Source organism: Passer domesticus, chromosome 13 (assembly GCF_036417665.1).
Source record: "Passer domesticus isolate bPasDom1 chromosome 13, bPasDom1.hap1, whole genome shotgun sequence".
Taxonomy (NCBI): Eukaryota; Metazoa; Chordata; class Aves; order Passeriformes; family Passeridae; genus Passer; species Passer domesticus.
The window spans coordinates 816215-830262 of NC_087486.1; the positions used below are offsets into that span (position 1 = coordinate 816215).

At 55.5% G+C, this 14048-nt stretch overlaps 1 protein-coding gene across 5 annotated transcripts in view; it reads right to left on the reverse strand.

Annotated features, from left to right (window-relative positions):
* ARHGAP26 (Rho GTPase activating protein 26) overlaps positions 1-14048 on the reverse strand; it is a 101729-nt gene that overhangs the window by 61337 nt on the left and 26344 nt on the right. For all 5 annotated transcript variants that reach the window (XM_064388100.1, XM_064388103.1, XM_064388101.1 and 2 more), the window contains exons 10-11: positions 12123-12217; positions 5335-5413 (exon numbers count right to left, since the gene is read on the reverse strand). In XM_064388100.1, the coding sequence (XP_064244170.1) occupies positions 5335-5413; positions 12123-12217 (174 nt within the window). The remainder of the gene's footprint in view (positions 1-5334; positions 5414-12122; positions 12218-14048) is intronic.

Sequence of the window (14048 nt, forward strand, 5' to 3'; positions counted from 1 at the left end):
ACCATCACCACAGCTCCCTGGAATGAGGGGTGGCACCGATGCCCCCAGAGCGTGGAGAGACTGAGCTCCAGTTCAGGGAAAGTTCACTGGGTTGTCTGGGCTGGAGAACAGAGCAGAGGCAAATAGAAGCAGTAAACAATAGAAACGTAGACATTAGGAGTGGGTAGAGTGGGGAAAAAATGTTCTGTTCACTAAAGAGAGAGAGGGAGATGGAGAAGCAGCAACAGGAATGACTCAGGTCATAGAGAACAACAAAAGAAATCTGCTATAAGCAAACAAACCCAGGCAGGATGAAGGCCATGAAAACCTGCAAGACAGAGCACACAAAAAAACATATTTTCCAGAAAGCTGACAGAAACACGTCTGTGGGATTGAGAGCGTGATCAAAGCTCAGCATGAAAAAGGCTGTGAGGAAAGACACAGGAGAGGCAGGCAGGGAGCAGACCCTGGGGAGAGCAGAGCAGAGAACACGGCGATCGCTGCGGCACTCGCCCACGGGCTCCCCGTGCAGAGAGCTCAGGCCACAGACACCGTCTGTGCTCAAAGATGCCCTGGGTGAGGCTTTTTCTACCATCTCTGATAACTGAGATGGAATGAATCACAAGCCAAAGCAGATCTGCAGCTCCAGGGAGTCCCAGGGCAGTACAAGGGATTGGGAAGGCGAGCAGTGGGTGCTGTCCATCCTCCTGCAGCCACACCGGGACTGAAGTCCTTCAAGTGAATTTGTTTTTTGAATGAGCCAAAATGACAAGAATGCCGAGGTTGAAAGCACTGGAGTGAGTTCAAAAGACAGCGTTTCCACTGGGAAATAAATCTCTCACCATTTTGTATAATTAGACAAGGAAAATGAAAAGCAATTTCAGAAAGAATTCCCAGAAGCAATATCCAAGGAGGAGGTGAGAGGTGTGCTGGGCAGGAATGCGGGGCTGGGCTCTGCTGTCACTGCCACACCAACACGGGTGGCATGTCCAGCAGCAGGGCTGCAGCAGCTCCACTGCCAGCTGTGCCACCAGCAGCACTGGCACGGGCTGCAGCAGCTCCACTGCCAGCTGAGCCACCAGCAGCACTGGCACGGGCTGCAGCAGCTCCACTGCCAGCTGTGCCACCAGCAGCACTGGCATGGGCTGCAGCAGCTCCACTGCCAGCTGTGCCACCAGCAGCACTGGCACGGGCTGCAGCAGCTCCACTGCCAGCTGAGCCACCAGCAGCACTGGCACGGGCTGCAGCAGCTCCACTGCCAGCTGTGCCACCAGCAGCACTGGGACAGGAGCAGGGCACGGGGAGCTCCAGAGGCACATCCAGAGCGGCCGCGGCACCCAGCCCATGTGCAGGAGCCAGCAGACCCTGAGGGGACACACCACAGGACAGGGAGGCAGAGAAACAGAGGAGAAACAGGGGAGAAACAGGGGAGAAACAGCGGAGGAACAGCGGAGGAACAGCGGAGGAACAGCGGAGGAACAGAGGAGAAACAGAGGAGAAACAGAGGAGAAACAGGAGAAACAGGGGAGAAACAGGGGAGAAACAGGGGAGAAATAGACGAGAAATAGACGAGAAACAGAGGAGAAACGAGAGGAACAGACGAGAAACAGAGCAGGGACAGAGCAGGGACACAGGAGGTTTGGGGCTGTGAGTTTGGGGACACAGCCGGGAGGCGAACGCTGTCCCCAGTCCGAGCAGCCCCACAGGCCGTGGGTGCGGGCCGGGTCACATCGCTGCCCTGGCACGGAGGGGGCCCGGGCCGGGTCACATCGCTGCCCTGGCACGGAGGGGCCCGGGCCGGGTCACATCGCTGCCCTGGCACGGAGGGGCCCGGGGTGCGGGTGCGGTGCACCCCGGGCACAGGTGCCGTGAGGGGCCGGTCTCAGCCGCCATCTAGTGGGGAGCGGCCGTGGCTCCGGGCTGGCCCCGGCTCCGGCACCGCTGGGGAAAAGCTCCCCAACCAAGGCCATCGAGTCCCAGCTGTGCCGGATCCCCACCCTGTCCCCAGCCCAGAGCCCCGAGTGCCACGGCCAGGAATTCCTCGGGCATTCCAGGGATGGGCACCCCAAACCTCCCTGGGCGGTTCCAGTGCCTGAGCACCCTTTCCATGGGGAAATTCCTGCTGGTGTCCACCCTGTCCATCCCCAGCCCAGCTTCAGGCCATTCCTCTCCTCCTGTCCCTGTTCCCTGGAGCAGAGCCAGACCCACCCAGCTGTCCCCTCCTGGCAGGAGCTGTGCAGGGCCACAAGGGCCCCCTGAGCCTTCTCCTCCTCCTCCTCCTCCTCCTCCTCCTCCACACTCATTCACCACAACCTTACCTAAATGCTTACCTTGCTCTTTGCCACAAGACACAGCCTAATTTGTGCCTCTCCTAAACCCACAGCCCAGCACAGCCACCATCAGCCAACACAGCTTTTATTCCTGACTCAGGTTCCAAGGAAGTTTCAGAATCGCTCTGGCCTCCACCACATACATTTGCAAACTGCATCAGCACAGGAGAAAATCCAGAAGAAACTGATCCTGAGTATCTTAACAAAACCAAACACCACTGCTCCGTCATGGAGTTAGCAGTTTCTCCTGTTTCCAGCCTCTGCAACATGGAAGAAAACCCAAAGTCAACACGGGGGCTTTATCCAAATGAATAACAAGTGGTAAGAGTTAACGGCGTGATGAGGGCTGTCTGGAGGCTGCTCACTGTGAGACACAGCGTAAATCTTCTCAAGTTGTGACAAATGTCTTGGCTAATGCAGCCACATTCTATGTTTAAATCTCACTAAGATGTAATTTGACATTTGGGTTTACTTTTTTCATTATAATTAAGAAACAAGCTCCAGTCCGCGCTAATCTCTCCACAGCCTGAATTTGCTCATGGAATTACCATCCCCACTGTGCCAATCCTTCCCCACACTCTACAGTCAAATCAAAGGAAAACCATACATTCTTTCCAGTAGGGTTCTTTGGTTACAGAAATACAGTCAAAGCATAGAATGGATATTTCTATGAGTCCAAAGGTTAAATCCTCATCTCTTGCTCAAGGAAATCCCTGTGGAATAGGTAACATGAACATAACATGCTGCACCCTGGTGTTGTAAGATAAGAACCCAAACAGAACAGCCCACAGCTGCATTTTTGATGGATGGAGGAGGATAGCTGAGGACAGGCAGCTGCCTCATGTGTCAACACCCTCCACCTTCAGCAGCAAAGTGTCTCTTGGATCCCTTTCCATGCAGGCGGCATTCCCATCGCTCCCACTCCGCACCTGGAAGGGCAGTGGAAGCCATTAGCAATTAAGTGCGACAAGGTATGGCATTAATGCACAGCCACAGCCCCTGACGTGCTGGATGAGCCAGCTGCCCTCACCTCAGCTGATGGGCACGATAGGGGAGAACAGCAGCACGCAGGCACCACCACCTGTGTGGTTTGGAAGGAGTTCTCATGACCACATTCTGGAACAGGATAATCCAGGCAGTCCTGTCCTGGTTGCTCCACAGAACCTTTGGCACGCACAGCTCTTTGCAAGCACCCAGGATCTGTGTCTGCACCTCTGCAGACTGGCTGTGCTCCTGTGCTGCACCCTGGTACCACCACAGCTCACACACAGCTGGGTGACTGCTTTCCTGCAGCTCCCCTGGCAGCTGACTGGCTCTGCCATCCCTGCAGAGGTGGGCAGTGGGAGGCAGGTGAGCAGGCTGGAGGAGCACAAGACTCCATTCAGATTAGGAGCAACAGTGCCCATTTTGTTTCTGAAGAAATGGTGCCAGAATCAAGGCAGGGTTTTCTTTAGGAGGGACCAAGACAGCTGGCACCTGCAGCTGGAGAGGCACCCTCGCTGCCCCAGGGGTCAAGAGCCAAGGGTGGAGGAGCAGGCTGGTTCTCCCAAACAAGGGCCCCTTTTCAACAGGTGACAGAAGAAGAGAGCAGAGGCTGTCACAGAACCAGAGAATCATGGAATGGTTTAAATTGGAAAGGCCCTTAAATCTCATCCAGTCCTACCCCCTGCCCTGTCCAGCATGAACCTGGACCAGGGATGGGGCAACCACAGCTTCTCTGGGTGGTGTAAATTGAAACAAGGGAGGTTCAGCCCTGGGGTCAGGAGGCCAGGGAAGCAGCTGGGCTGGAGCCAGGCAGGCTGTGCCCTCTCCTCCCTTGGATGCTCTCAACTCCCGACCGGTAACACCCCGAGCAACCTGCTCTGAGCAGGAGGCTGGACCAGAAACCTCCTGAGCTCCCGTCCTACCTGAATTACCTGATGGATCTACGACTCCAGGCTGGGACCTGGCTGCAATCCACCAGGCAATCCTTTCCCTGAAATGCAGGGCAGCACCTCCCACACGCAGCCTCCCGCTCTCCCCACTGCTGCACGTTCCAAAAGCCAGCGCTTGACCAAGTCCAGCACTCACAGAACAGCCTCGTGTGTCCATGCCTCACCTGAATGCTCCAATGAACATTTCTCCTGACAAACAAGAACCTTTCCATGGATCCTGGGGGAGGGGTCTGCTCAAACCAGGACCAGTCTGTGGGAGCAGGCTGTGCTGGGTGGGACACCCTGCTCCCTGCATGGGCTCTGCTCTGACTGCCAGAGCCTGGCTGGAGCCCAGTGTGCAGACACCCACTCCAAAGCCACATGGGCTGTCATAGAGCAGCCCAGGCTGCTCTGGCTCTCCACACGGCTTCTTTTCATATCCCAAAATGCTGTTGGCCAGGAGCAGGCACAGAGGCCACAGACTGTCTTGGCTGCTCAGCAGTGCCCTACGTGCCACACAGGAGAGTCACCACACCATGACCCCAGCACCCCCTGAGGAACCTGCTCACAACCAGCCAGTGCTCTTCAAGCTGGCAGTGAGGTTTGCAAATGCATTCCAAAATAAAAACTAACAACAGTGAGTTTTCTGCAAACCTCCAGAATCCCTTCCAGAGGTGAGGAAGCCTTTGGCACAGCAGGAGCAAACACGGGGAACAGGGGCCACACTCCTCCGCTCACACGAAACGTACAATCCTCTACCAGACCCAGAAACGGCTGCCAAGGAGCCGCAGGACTCCAAAAGCCCTGGAAATCTACAGCGTATTTTCTTCCACTGCTCTTTTTGCCATGTTTTCCTTTCAGCACGGCAGAGCAGCATGTTTGTGCTGGCCAAGCCTACCCTCCTCCTCTGCACCGCACCTCCAAGCAATCCAAGCACGGGAGATACAGTATTACCTCAAATATTTAACCAAGGGATTAAAGGATTCTCTTGGCAGGAGGCAGGAGCTGCCCCACGGTAGAGCTCCCTGGCGGGCTGGCAGCGAGCGCCCTGCCCCGCGCTCCCGAGAGCTCGCCTGGCTTTCCTCTGCCTCCTGCCCAAAGCTCCTGCTCACCGGCTCCCGGCCGTCCATGGCCTCCATCCACAGCCGCCGGTCCTCCTCCGAGAGCGCCTGCATGGTGATGACGCCGGGCCTGCCGAGAGAGAGGGGACGCTGTCAGTGCACTGCGCGACGGGAGGCAACGGTGGCAAAGATGAATTTTTCATGAGGGGAAGAGGGAAGGAGGACAAGCTCCTTCCCAGGCAAGCCCCAGCACAAGGAGGACAAAAGCCATGGACATCCGTGCAGGTCCTGACCAGGATCAGCAAGGAGAAGAGGACATCTCCAACAACCAACACACCTTGGCAGTGGTTTTGTGCAAGAGCTGGGTGCCAAATTCCTCCTCTGGCCCCTGGCCAGCCAGCTCACCTGCACTGGGTAAAGCACGTCCATGCAACGGCAGGAGAAGGCAAGGAAGGTAAGCAAGGAAGGTAACCAAGCAAGCAGGAGCCCCACACATCCCAGCCCCCCGTGTCTCACCAGCACCCCAGGCACCAGGCTCACGGAGGGGACCTTCTGCTGTGCAAAGCATTTCATCCCCAAGGTGTCCGTGCCCTCATGGCTGTGCCAGTCCCCTGCCCCTGTCCATACCCTGCTGTAAGACACGGCAGTGGCACAATGCTGGTCCTTGTCCCCCTCCAGCAGCCTCACAGGGGGAGCAGTGCAGGAGTCCCAAGGTGCCCAGGGTGCCGCTCCTGCCCCCAGCACTGTCACACACACCACAGCCCTGAGCTGCCCTGTCAATCCAGCCTCCAACAAACAGCCCTGGGACTGCTCATTTACTGTAATGAGAAGGGGAAAGGACAGGCCTGGGTGCTGCACACACAGCACAGCAGCAGGGGACAGCAGTGGCACTGCCCTTGCCCGAGGGCCAACGCCACCTCCACGCTCCTCAGTGGAGCTGTGGCCACTCCTGGACCACCCTTTCCATGCAAGGAGTCAAACCTCCTTTACCTGCTCTGTTAAACGTGACCAGCAGGGTGAGGATGGATTTGACAGGACAGTGTTTGCACAGCTTCACATGGGGGGTGTGGGGACATGGAGGGTGGGAGCTGTGATCCCACACCAGGGGCTGCCATCTCACTGTGCCGTGCTTGGCTGTGAGCTCCAGGATTTCCACCTCCACATCCCGGCCCATCCTGCAGCCTGGATCCCAACACACACAGCTGGCTAAGCCTGCTCCTCCCCAGCCTGTGCCTTCGGGCTGGCTCTGCAGCTCCAGGGGGTGGCCACATCCCCCCAGCGCTGCTCCCGGGCTCAGGCAGACAGACAGCGAGACCTGTCCGTGTGTCTGGTCTGGCGCTGCCGCTCCCTCCCCGGCTGCTCCCAGACGCAGCAGCGAGCATCCCCGGAGCACGGCGAGCAGATTCCCTGGCAACGGGGACACGCAGGGGGGCTGCTGAGCTCGCTGCCCGTGGGGCTTCAAACACTGGGCTGTGACAGCACACAGCCTCGGTGCTGCTCTTCCCAGCCCAGCAGAGCAGGGGCTCTGAAGGGCACAGGAGCCAGGAGCCGCTCCGAGCGCTGCGGGGCACAGGGAGGGAGGGAAGGGAAGGGGGATTAAACCTCGGGAACTGCCAGCCACCTGCAGAGTGTTCCACTGAGCACGTAGGCTCTGCTCGGTACTCAACCCCCAAAACCTGATAAAGCCTGGGGAGAGGGGTGGTTTCTGACTTGAACTTCCCAAGGGTGATTCAGCCGGAAAACGTGAGCTGCACCAACACTCTGCAGATGCCCTTTGGTCCTTGATAAGAGCCTGTAAGAAAATTAAACTTTAACAGGGGCTCTCAAGAGGTGGGCTTGGCCCCTCTGCTGCTGCTCTGTGGCACGCACAGACCAGGAACCCAGCATTAACCCTTCTCCCTAACCCCACTCCCCATCCAGCCAGCCCAGCTCTCAGCAGGCACACGGCAGCTCAGCACTGTCCCACCAGTGGAAGCTGTGCCCAGGTCCAAAAACCAGACATAATGTGCTTGATCTCTGCTAATCCCATTGGTGAGTCAGTCAATACTCACCAGCTTAGTGGTTTGGAAGTTTACTCACTTCAGAGGGAAGAGGAAACCACTTAACCATCACCCCATCTCAGAGGGAAAATGCTCCACATCCAACAGCAAATCTGTTCAAAACACTGCACAAAGCTCCATGTTGTGCAGGTACAAAGTGACCCAAGAGCAGTCCCTGGTACCTGGGGAGCTGCAGTGGCCACTTTAGCCAGGGCTTAGGTCTGACTTTAAGCCAAGCTGCTGCTGAAGCCACAGACACCTCAGTCAGAAAGCCCTGGAGGGGCTCTAGCTCAGCTAGAGGCACACAGGAAAGGAAATTCTGGGATTTCTGTCTCTTTAGCCAGAGAAATAGAGCAGAGAAATTTAAACCCTCCATTCATGGTATGTTGGGCACTGGACTCCGGGTCCCAGAGTGGCAGTGCTAGTATCTGGAGTGCCAGCTTCCCTCAGCACAGGGCAAAAAGGTGATAACAGCAAAATGTTTGTTCTGCCTCTGAGCAGATAACAACTCCTCGGGCTTCACTTCAAAGTCAAACTTCTTTAACAGCATGAGGGGAGGGGCTGTGAAACTGAATCAAACCAAATTTCCATTGCAAATAGCCCTGCATTTCCTCCCCCAGTGTTTATTTGCCAGGACACCCATTGCATCACTTTCCTGAGCAGAACCATCTTCCTGGCTGTGATAAATTTAAAATGCACCCACACATTACACCTCATTCATTATGGATGTGGCCGATGCCCACGGGGCTCCATGTGCTCACAGCCAGGTCGGGTGGCTGGCACAGGATCAGCCTCCTGCCAGCACCAGCCCTGCTGGAAACTGCCTGCACACAGCTCCATCCTCACCCAGCCTCCTGAGGAGCAGCCCCTCCCACAGGCAGGGCAAAACCCTGCTCGGATGTGCCTTCCCAAAAGGGATCTGTCCTTGTCCCTCACCCAACAAACTACCCCGAATGCTGGGGGTCACTCATGCAGGTAATTATTTATAAAGAGGACATACAGTAAATACAGATTCTGCTGTGGGGCAGCTCCCACCTCCTCCCAGCACAGGATGTACCTGTACCCACATTGAGCCAGCCCACCCCAGCCAGCCCCAGCTGTGTCACAGACAGCAGGACACCCTCCTGGAACCTGAGCTGCTGTGGCAAACGACATCAAGGACCTGCTGATTCACTCTAGGTGCTGCATCCCACATTTCCACCAAACCCCTCTGCCTTTTTCTGGGACACAAGGAGGGGAAGGGACATTTTGGGATCAGAAGAAATCCATTTCTAAATGGAGTACGTGTAGGAGGGTGAGACCAGAGCAGAACATGGCAAACACTTAATAAGAAAGAATATTTTCAATATGCTATAATCTAAAAATGGAAGACTTTTCCATATGAGACTACACAGGAAATTTGAATTTTCTCAATATCTCAGCTTTTGTGACAAATGGCCTGGCCTTAAGGAGCTGTGACTAAGCACACTGAGAAAATGAGAAACTGCAATAGCTTTTCCTTCTTCCAGGAAAACAAACAAATAAGGAAAGCAATAGAAACAGATAAGAACTTCCAACTGCTGTAGCAGCTTATCACAGCGAGACAATCTAAACTGCTGATGAAAACACACAAGAGTGCATCAATAACAGGGGCTGAGCTGAGTGCACAGAGATGTTCCCAGTCCTGAGCAGAGCACAGCAGCCCTGACAGGACCCCACAGCCACGGGCCAGGCACCAGCAGCCAGATGTGGCCCCAAAAAGCTGGTGAGCAGAGATGGAGTTAAGGGGGAGACTGACCCTGAGCTCACAGGGTCTGGGTGCCCACGGGGAGCTCCGAGCACCAGCAGGACAGCACCAGCACATTCCACAGGCGTCGGGGCCACCGTGGCCACCAGGGCAAGGAGCCTCATCCCTCACTGTGACAACCCCCAGGCTTTGTTTTAAAGGTGGCTGGAAAGGTGACACCGGCAGAGAACAGGGACAGCAGGGCTGGGGTCACCTGGCACGGTGAGCAGGGGACAGGTCCTGCCACTGTCACAGCCCTGCATCTTCAAGGGCACTCCCAGAGCAAGGCCAGCAGCCCTCCTGGGGAAAACCATCTGCTCAGGGGAGCACTGGCAGGTGCCTGGCAGCCCTCCCAGCCCCATGCCAAGCACCCAGCTCCTGTGCCAATTCTTTCAGGAAGAGTTCCTGCATGGAAAGGGTGGCTGGGCATTGGCAGGGGCTGCCCAGGGAGGTCTGGAGTGCCCATCCCTGGAAGGACTGGAGGTGGCACTCAGTGCTCTGGGCTGGGGACAAGGTGGAGACCAGGCACAGCTGGGACTGGATGGTGTTGGGGGTCTTTTCCCACCTCAGTGGCTCTGGGATTCTGGCTCTACAGTTCCCTGTGTCCACGTGTGGTGCCAGTCACCCTGGGGCACCCAGGCAGAGTCTAGGGCAATGGTGGTACCTGCAGAGTTCACTGCTCTCCTGACACACCAAACCCTGCGTTTGAAAAGCTCCTGCTCCCCTAAAAGCCAGCTGGCACCTAGGAGCAGTTTGCTTCTGGCCCAGAGCAATGACCTACATCATCCTAAATGACAAAGCCTTTGTCATCAGTCAAATTACATACTCCTCCTCCCCAGGCTCATTTTGTAAGACACTGGCTGACATCCCTGTTCACCTTGTTTACAAACCTGATTTAATGTGCAGAGACTACAAAGGAGTTTAGTTAATGAAAAAAGAGCATTAGCAGTAAAACACAGTATCCATCACGCTGGGGATGTACTTCAGCCAGACCCTAGAACACCATTCTGGGGTTAATTTTGCTGTAAAAACACAGTACAATACTTCTAACTTGCTACATTGAACATGAGAGCTGTTTGTAAATGCCAAGGCCAGGCTGGAGGGGGCTGGAGCAACCTGGTCTAGTGGAAGGTGTCCCTGCCCAGGGCAGGGGGTGGAATGAGATGAGTTTTTAGGTCCAACAGAAACTATTCTGGGATTCTGAGACAAGGAAGCAATGCTGTAATAACAGATCAGGCTCCAGATTTTCAGCTTGGTTGTGCTGAATCATCTTTACAGGAGGAAAACGGACTTTTTTTCCCACCTAGGAAGGAACAGCTCTTGGCTGGTGCTATTTAGGGTGTTACTGCTGAGCTCCAGCCCCGCAGCCCGTGCTGTCTGAGCTCCCAAAATGCAAGGCTGACAAAAGCCCTGTTTCTGAGCAGTGTCTGAAGCACGGCCGAGGCTGCCACCTCCAGGCTGTCTGAGAGCTGCAGGACAGCCCAGGCCCCGGAGCTGGCACGGTGCAGGTGATCTCAGCACACCCTGGCACTGCCAGCAGGACCTGCTGGTGCCCAGACCTACCCCAGGAGCAGGGAGACAGGCTGGGCACACCACAGCCTCTTTCAGCCGTGGCAAAACTTGTTGTTTCCTCTTCCTCTTAAGTTTATCTTGGGAATATCCAATATTTTAGACATCTAATGACAAATTCTGATACCAAGAGAATGCAGAGCTGCCTGTGTATGGAAAAAACAGACTTTTCCTTCAGGTGTGTGTCCTGCTCTCTCAGGCAAATCCCTGCAGCAGGAATGTACATGAAAGGAGAAATTCCTCAGGTTTCCCCTTCCTGTGCTACTCCACTGCCATGATTTACATGGAGCATGCAGATTTCTGGAGCAGCTCCTGATCCCATGCCTGGCAGGCTCCAAACATCAAGAGAAGCTTCAGCTGCCTCTGAACACGCTGAAAAAAAATTACTGTGGCTCCATTCTCCCTCTCCCTCTTTTTAGTTTGATTTTCACATTATAAAAAAATATCCTCAGGGCACAGCAAAAAAAAATTCCTGTGTCAGCAGAAATATTGCAGCTTTCTGGAGAAAAGCACAGCTCCAGAGAGTGGGAGGCAGCCCCAGGTTATCTCCTCCCTCAGCCAACACAGGCAGAGCTCCATCACCCCAACCCTCCCTGCCTCAGGCTGGCACCAAAACGCTGCCCAAGCACAGGCTGGGCAGGGACAGGCACCAGGGGTTATTCCAGCACTATTCAACACCCAGATCTTAATGAACTTGGGTTTTTCTGAGACCTCCAGGGGATTCCTGCAGATGGGAGGACAGCTGGACAGGCACACAACTGGGAGAACACACTGAGTGCCTTTGGAGCAGGCTTCTGTGCACCATGTGAACTTCTGCAGCCAGGGAGACCCGAGGCAGTGACTAATTCCTCTTGGAACAGCAACAGCAGCCTGGCTTTCCTGTTTGTATGTGTAAGCCATGCATGATGCTAGCTGATGTGGTAGCAGCTCTCACTCCTGGGTGCCAGAGATTGAATCCACACACACCTCTGCTCCAGCTGCTGTGAGATAAGTCAGCAGAAGGGTTTTCCTTCTTCAGGAAAAAAGGAGTGAAAGTGCCTGGAGGCACGAGCCAGAGTCCCTTATCACCCATCCAGGATGAACCAGCAGCAAAGCTGACACTATTCCAGCACACACCAGTGCTGGAAGAGGCAGCACATCCCTCCCAGAACAGCCACAGAGCACCTTCTGCAGGCTGACAACTGCTCACCTTGTGTGGCCAGAGGCTGCAGAAGTGCTGAAACACCCTCAAAGTCAGAGAGCCCTGAGTCACAGAGACTTGTAAACCAAAGCACTGACTCAGTCCACGGAGAGCACCTGCCTGGAAAAGGTGTGATTCCACGGACTAATGCTTTCCACTCACAGAGGGTGTGACTAACGGGGAGAAACACGGCACTGCACAGGAGCTGTCCCACAGCCACGAGCAGGAGCACAGCCCTCCCTGCACAGGGCCAGCATAGCCCCAGGAGCTGCCTGGCAGCACTCACCGGTCCACAGCCTCCACATCAAAGCAGAACCTCTTCTCAATGGTGTCTGTTTTCCGCCGGGTACAGGATTTCAGGGTCACAGCTTCATCCTCCCCCTGAGAAGAGACAAAATCACAGCTGAGGCTGAGAACAACCAACAGCCACAGGCCTGTCCCCAGCTGTCAGTGAGCAGGTTCAAACCTGGGGGGATCTGGCAGCTTCACCTGCTAAAAACATCTATTTATATCCCTGACAGGAGGACTTGTCTTTTTTACCCTTATTTAGCTCAAAACCTTTCATGAGCCTTCCCTTCAGGATGCCCACAATTCAATCTGTGCATAAAGCACCACACAACCCATCATGTAGGCAGGTACTGCTGGACCACAACTTTTGGGCAAAATCAGCTTTATTTTCCATTGCTGAACAGCACTCCCTAGACCTGCTGGCAGTCTGCACTCCACGCTGCATTTTTGGCAGCAGTGTGCACGCAAGGACTCCTAACAGGAGCAAACACGTCTTAAAATGTTTATTGTATAACAAAGCAATGACAAAACCATTCTCCCACCCAGAGAATGCCTCTCTGCATCCAAGCTGTACTGGATTTCCAGAGGGCTGAGCAGCCATCCAGCAGGATGTGTGAGCACTGCTGTCCTCTGCTGGAGGGAATCCTGCCTCAGCCCCTGCCAGCACAGACACCTCTGCAACCGTGAAATTCCACTGATGACTTAAGAGAAAATGAATTCTGAAGGAGTTCCTGGAGACAGACACTTTTCTGGGCTCTCTGTGCTCTTCCTGATGACACCTTGGCTGACCACGCTGTTCCCTGACATCACCATTTTTCCAGGAAACACATTTAGAATCACTTAGATTGGAAAAGACCTCAAAGAACAGAGAGTCTGAAAGTTGCCCAGAACAGCCAAGCCCACCAGTGATCCATGTCCTCACGAGCCACAGCTACACGTCCATTAAATCCCCCCAGGGAGGGTGACTCCCTGGTTCTTATCCATGAACTCCTCCCCAGTGCCAGCACCACTCAGCACTCCCTGACGCTCACTCCTCCCCATCCCACCCCACTCCTCCCCATCCCACCGTGCCTCCACGCTGGCAGCACTTTTCCTGCTCCTCCTGCTGCTTGCCCATGTTGCAGGCACTGCTGTAGATGCTGTTCTGCTGACTCTGAGCCTGCCCCCAAACCAGCCCTAACCTGGCTGTTCTCCAGTGCTTCCATGGCTTCTGACCCACCAAGAACTCCCCTGTCCCAGACAAGGGACCCAGCACGGACCCGGGAAGACAGAAGAGCCCCTGCAGGGCTTCTCCCCAGGCCTGGCAGTGCCCCTGGTGCCCCCCAGCCTGGCCCAGTGCCAGCACAAGGCTGCTCCCACTCTGCCCAGCTCCCTGTCCAGAATTCAGGGAATGCCCCTGCTCCAAACCCACCAATACCCAGCTCTGGCCACAGCCCAAGGTCACGAGGGGCTGGCACCCCCTGTGGCCCTGGAGTGATGGGTCTCCTCATGCAGCACCTCAGCACCTGCTCCAGCCAGACCCCAGAGCTCCCAGCAGTGCAGCCCCAAGCCCCAGGGCTGCTCCATGCCCAGATGTCCATGGTGGTCACCACTGGCAGACCCTGGAGCCAGCACAGGCAGCATTTCATGGTGCTGCAAGCCACAAGTGCCAGCACAGCCCTGGAGAGGGGCTCCAGCCTGGCCCTGGAGAGGGGCTCAGGCTGCTGCCAGCAGCTCCCACAGCCCTGGGTGCTGGGAGAGCCCTGAAATGGGAAGGGAGCAGCCAAAACACAGTACAGCCACTGATGATTACAGGGCTGGGATATGTTAATGCTGAGCCACAATGAAGATGCTCCAAGGCAAGAGGAAATTAATTTTAGAAGCTTCCCTGCCCACAGTGGGCTCCCCGTGCCAGCAGGAAGCCGTGTGGGAGCCTGTCCAGCTG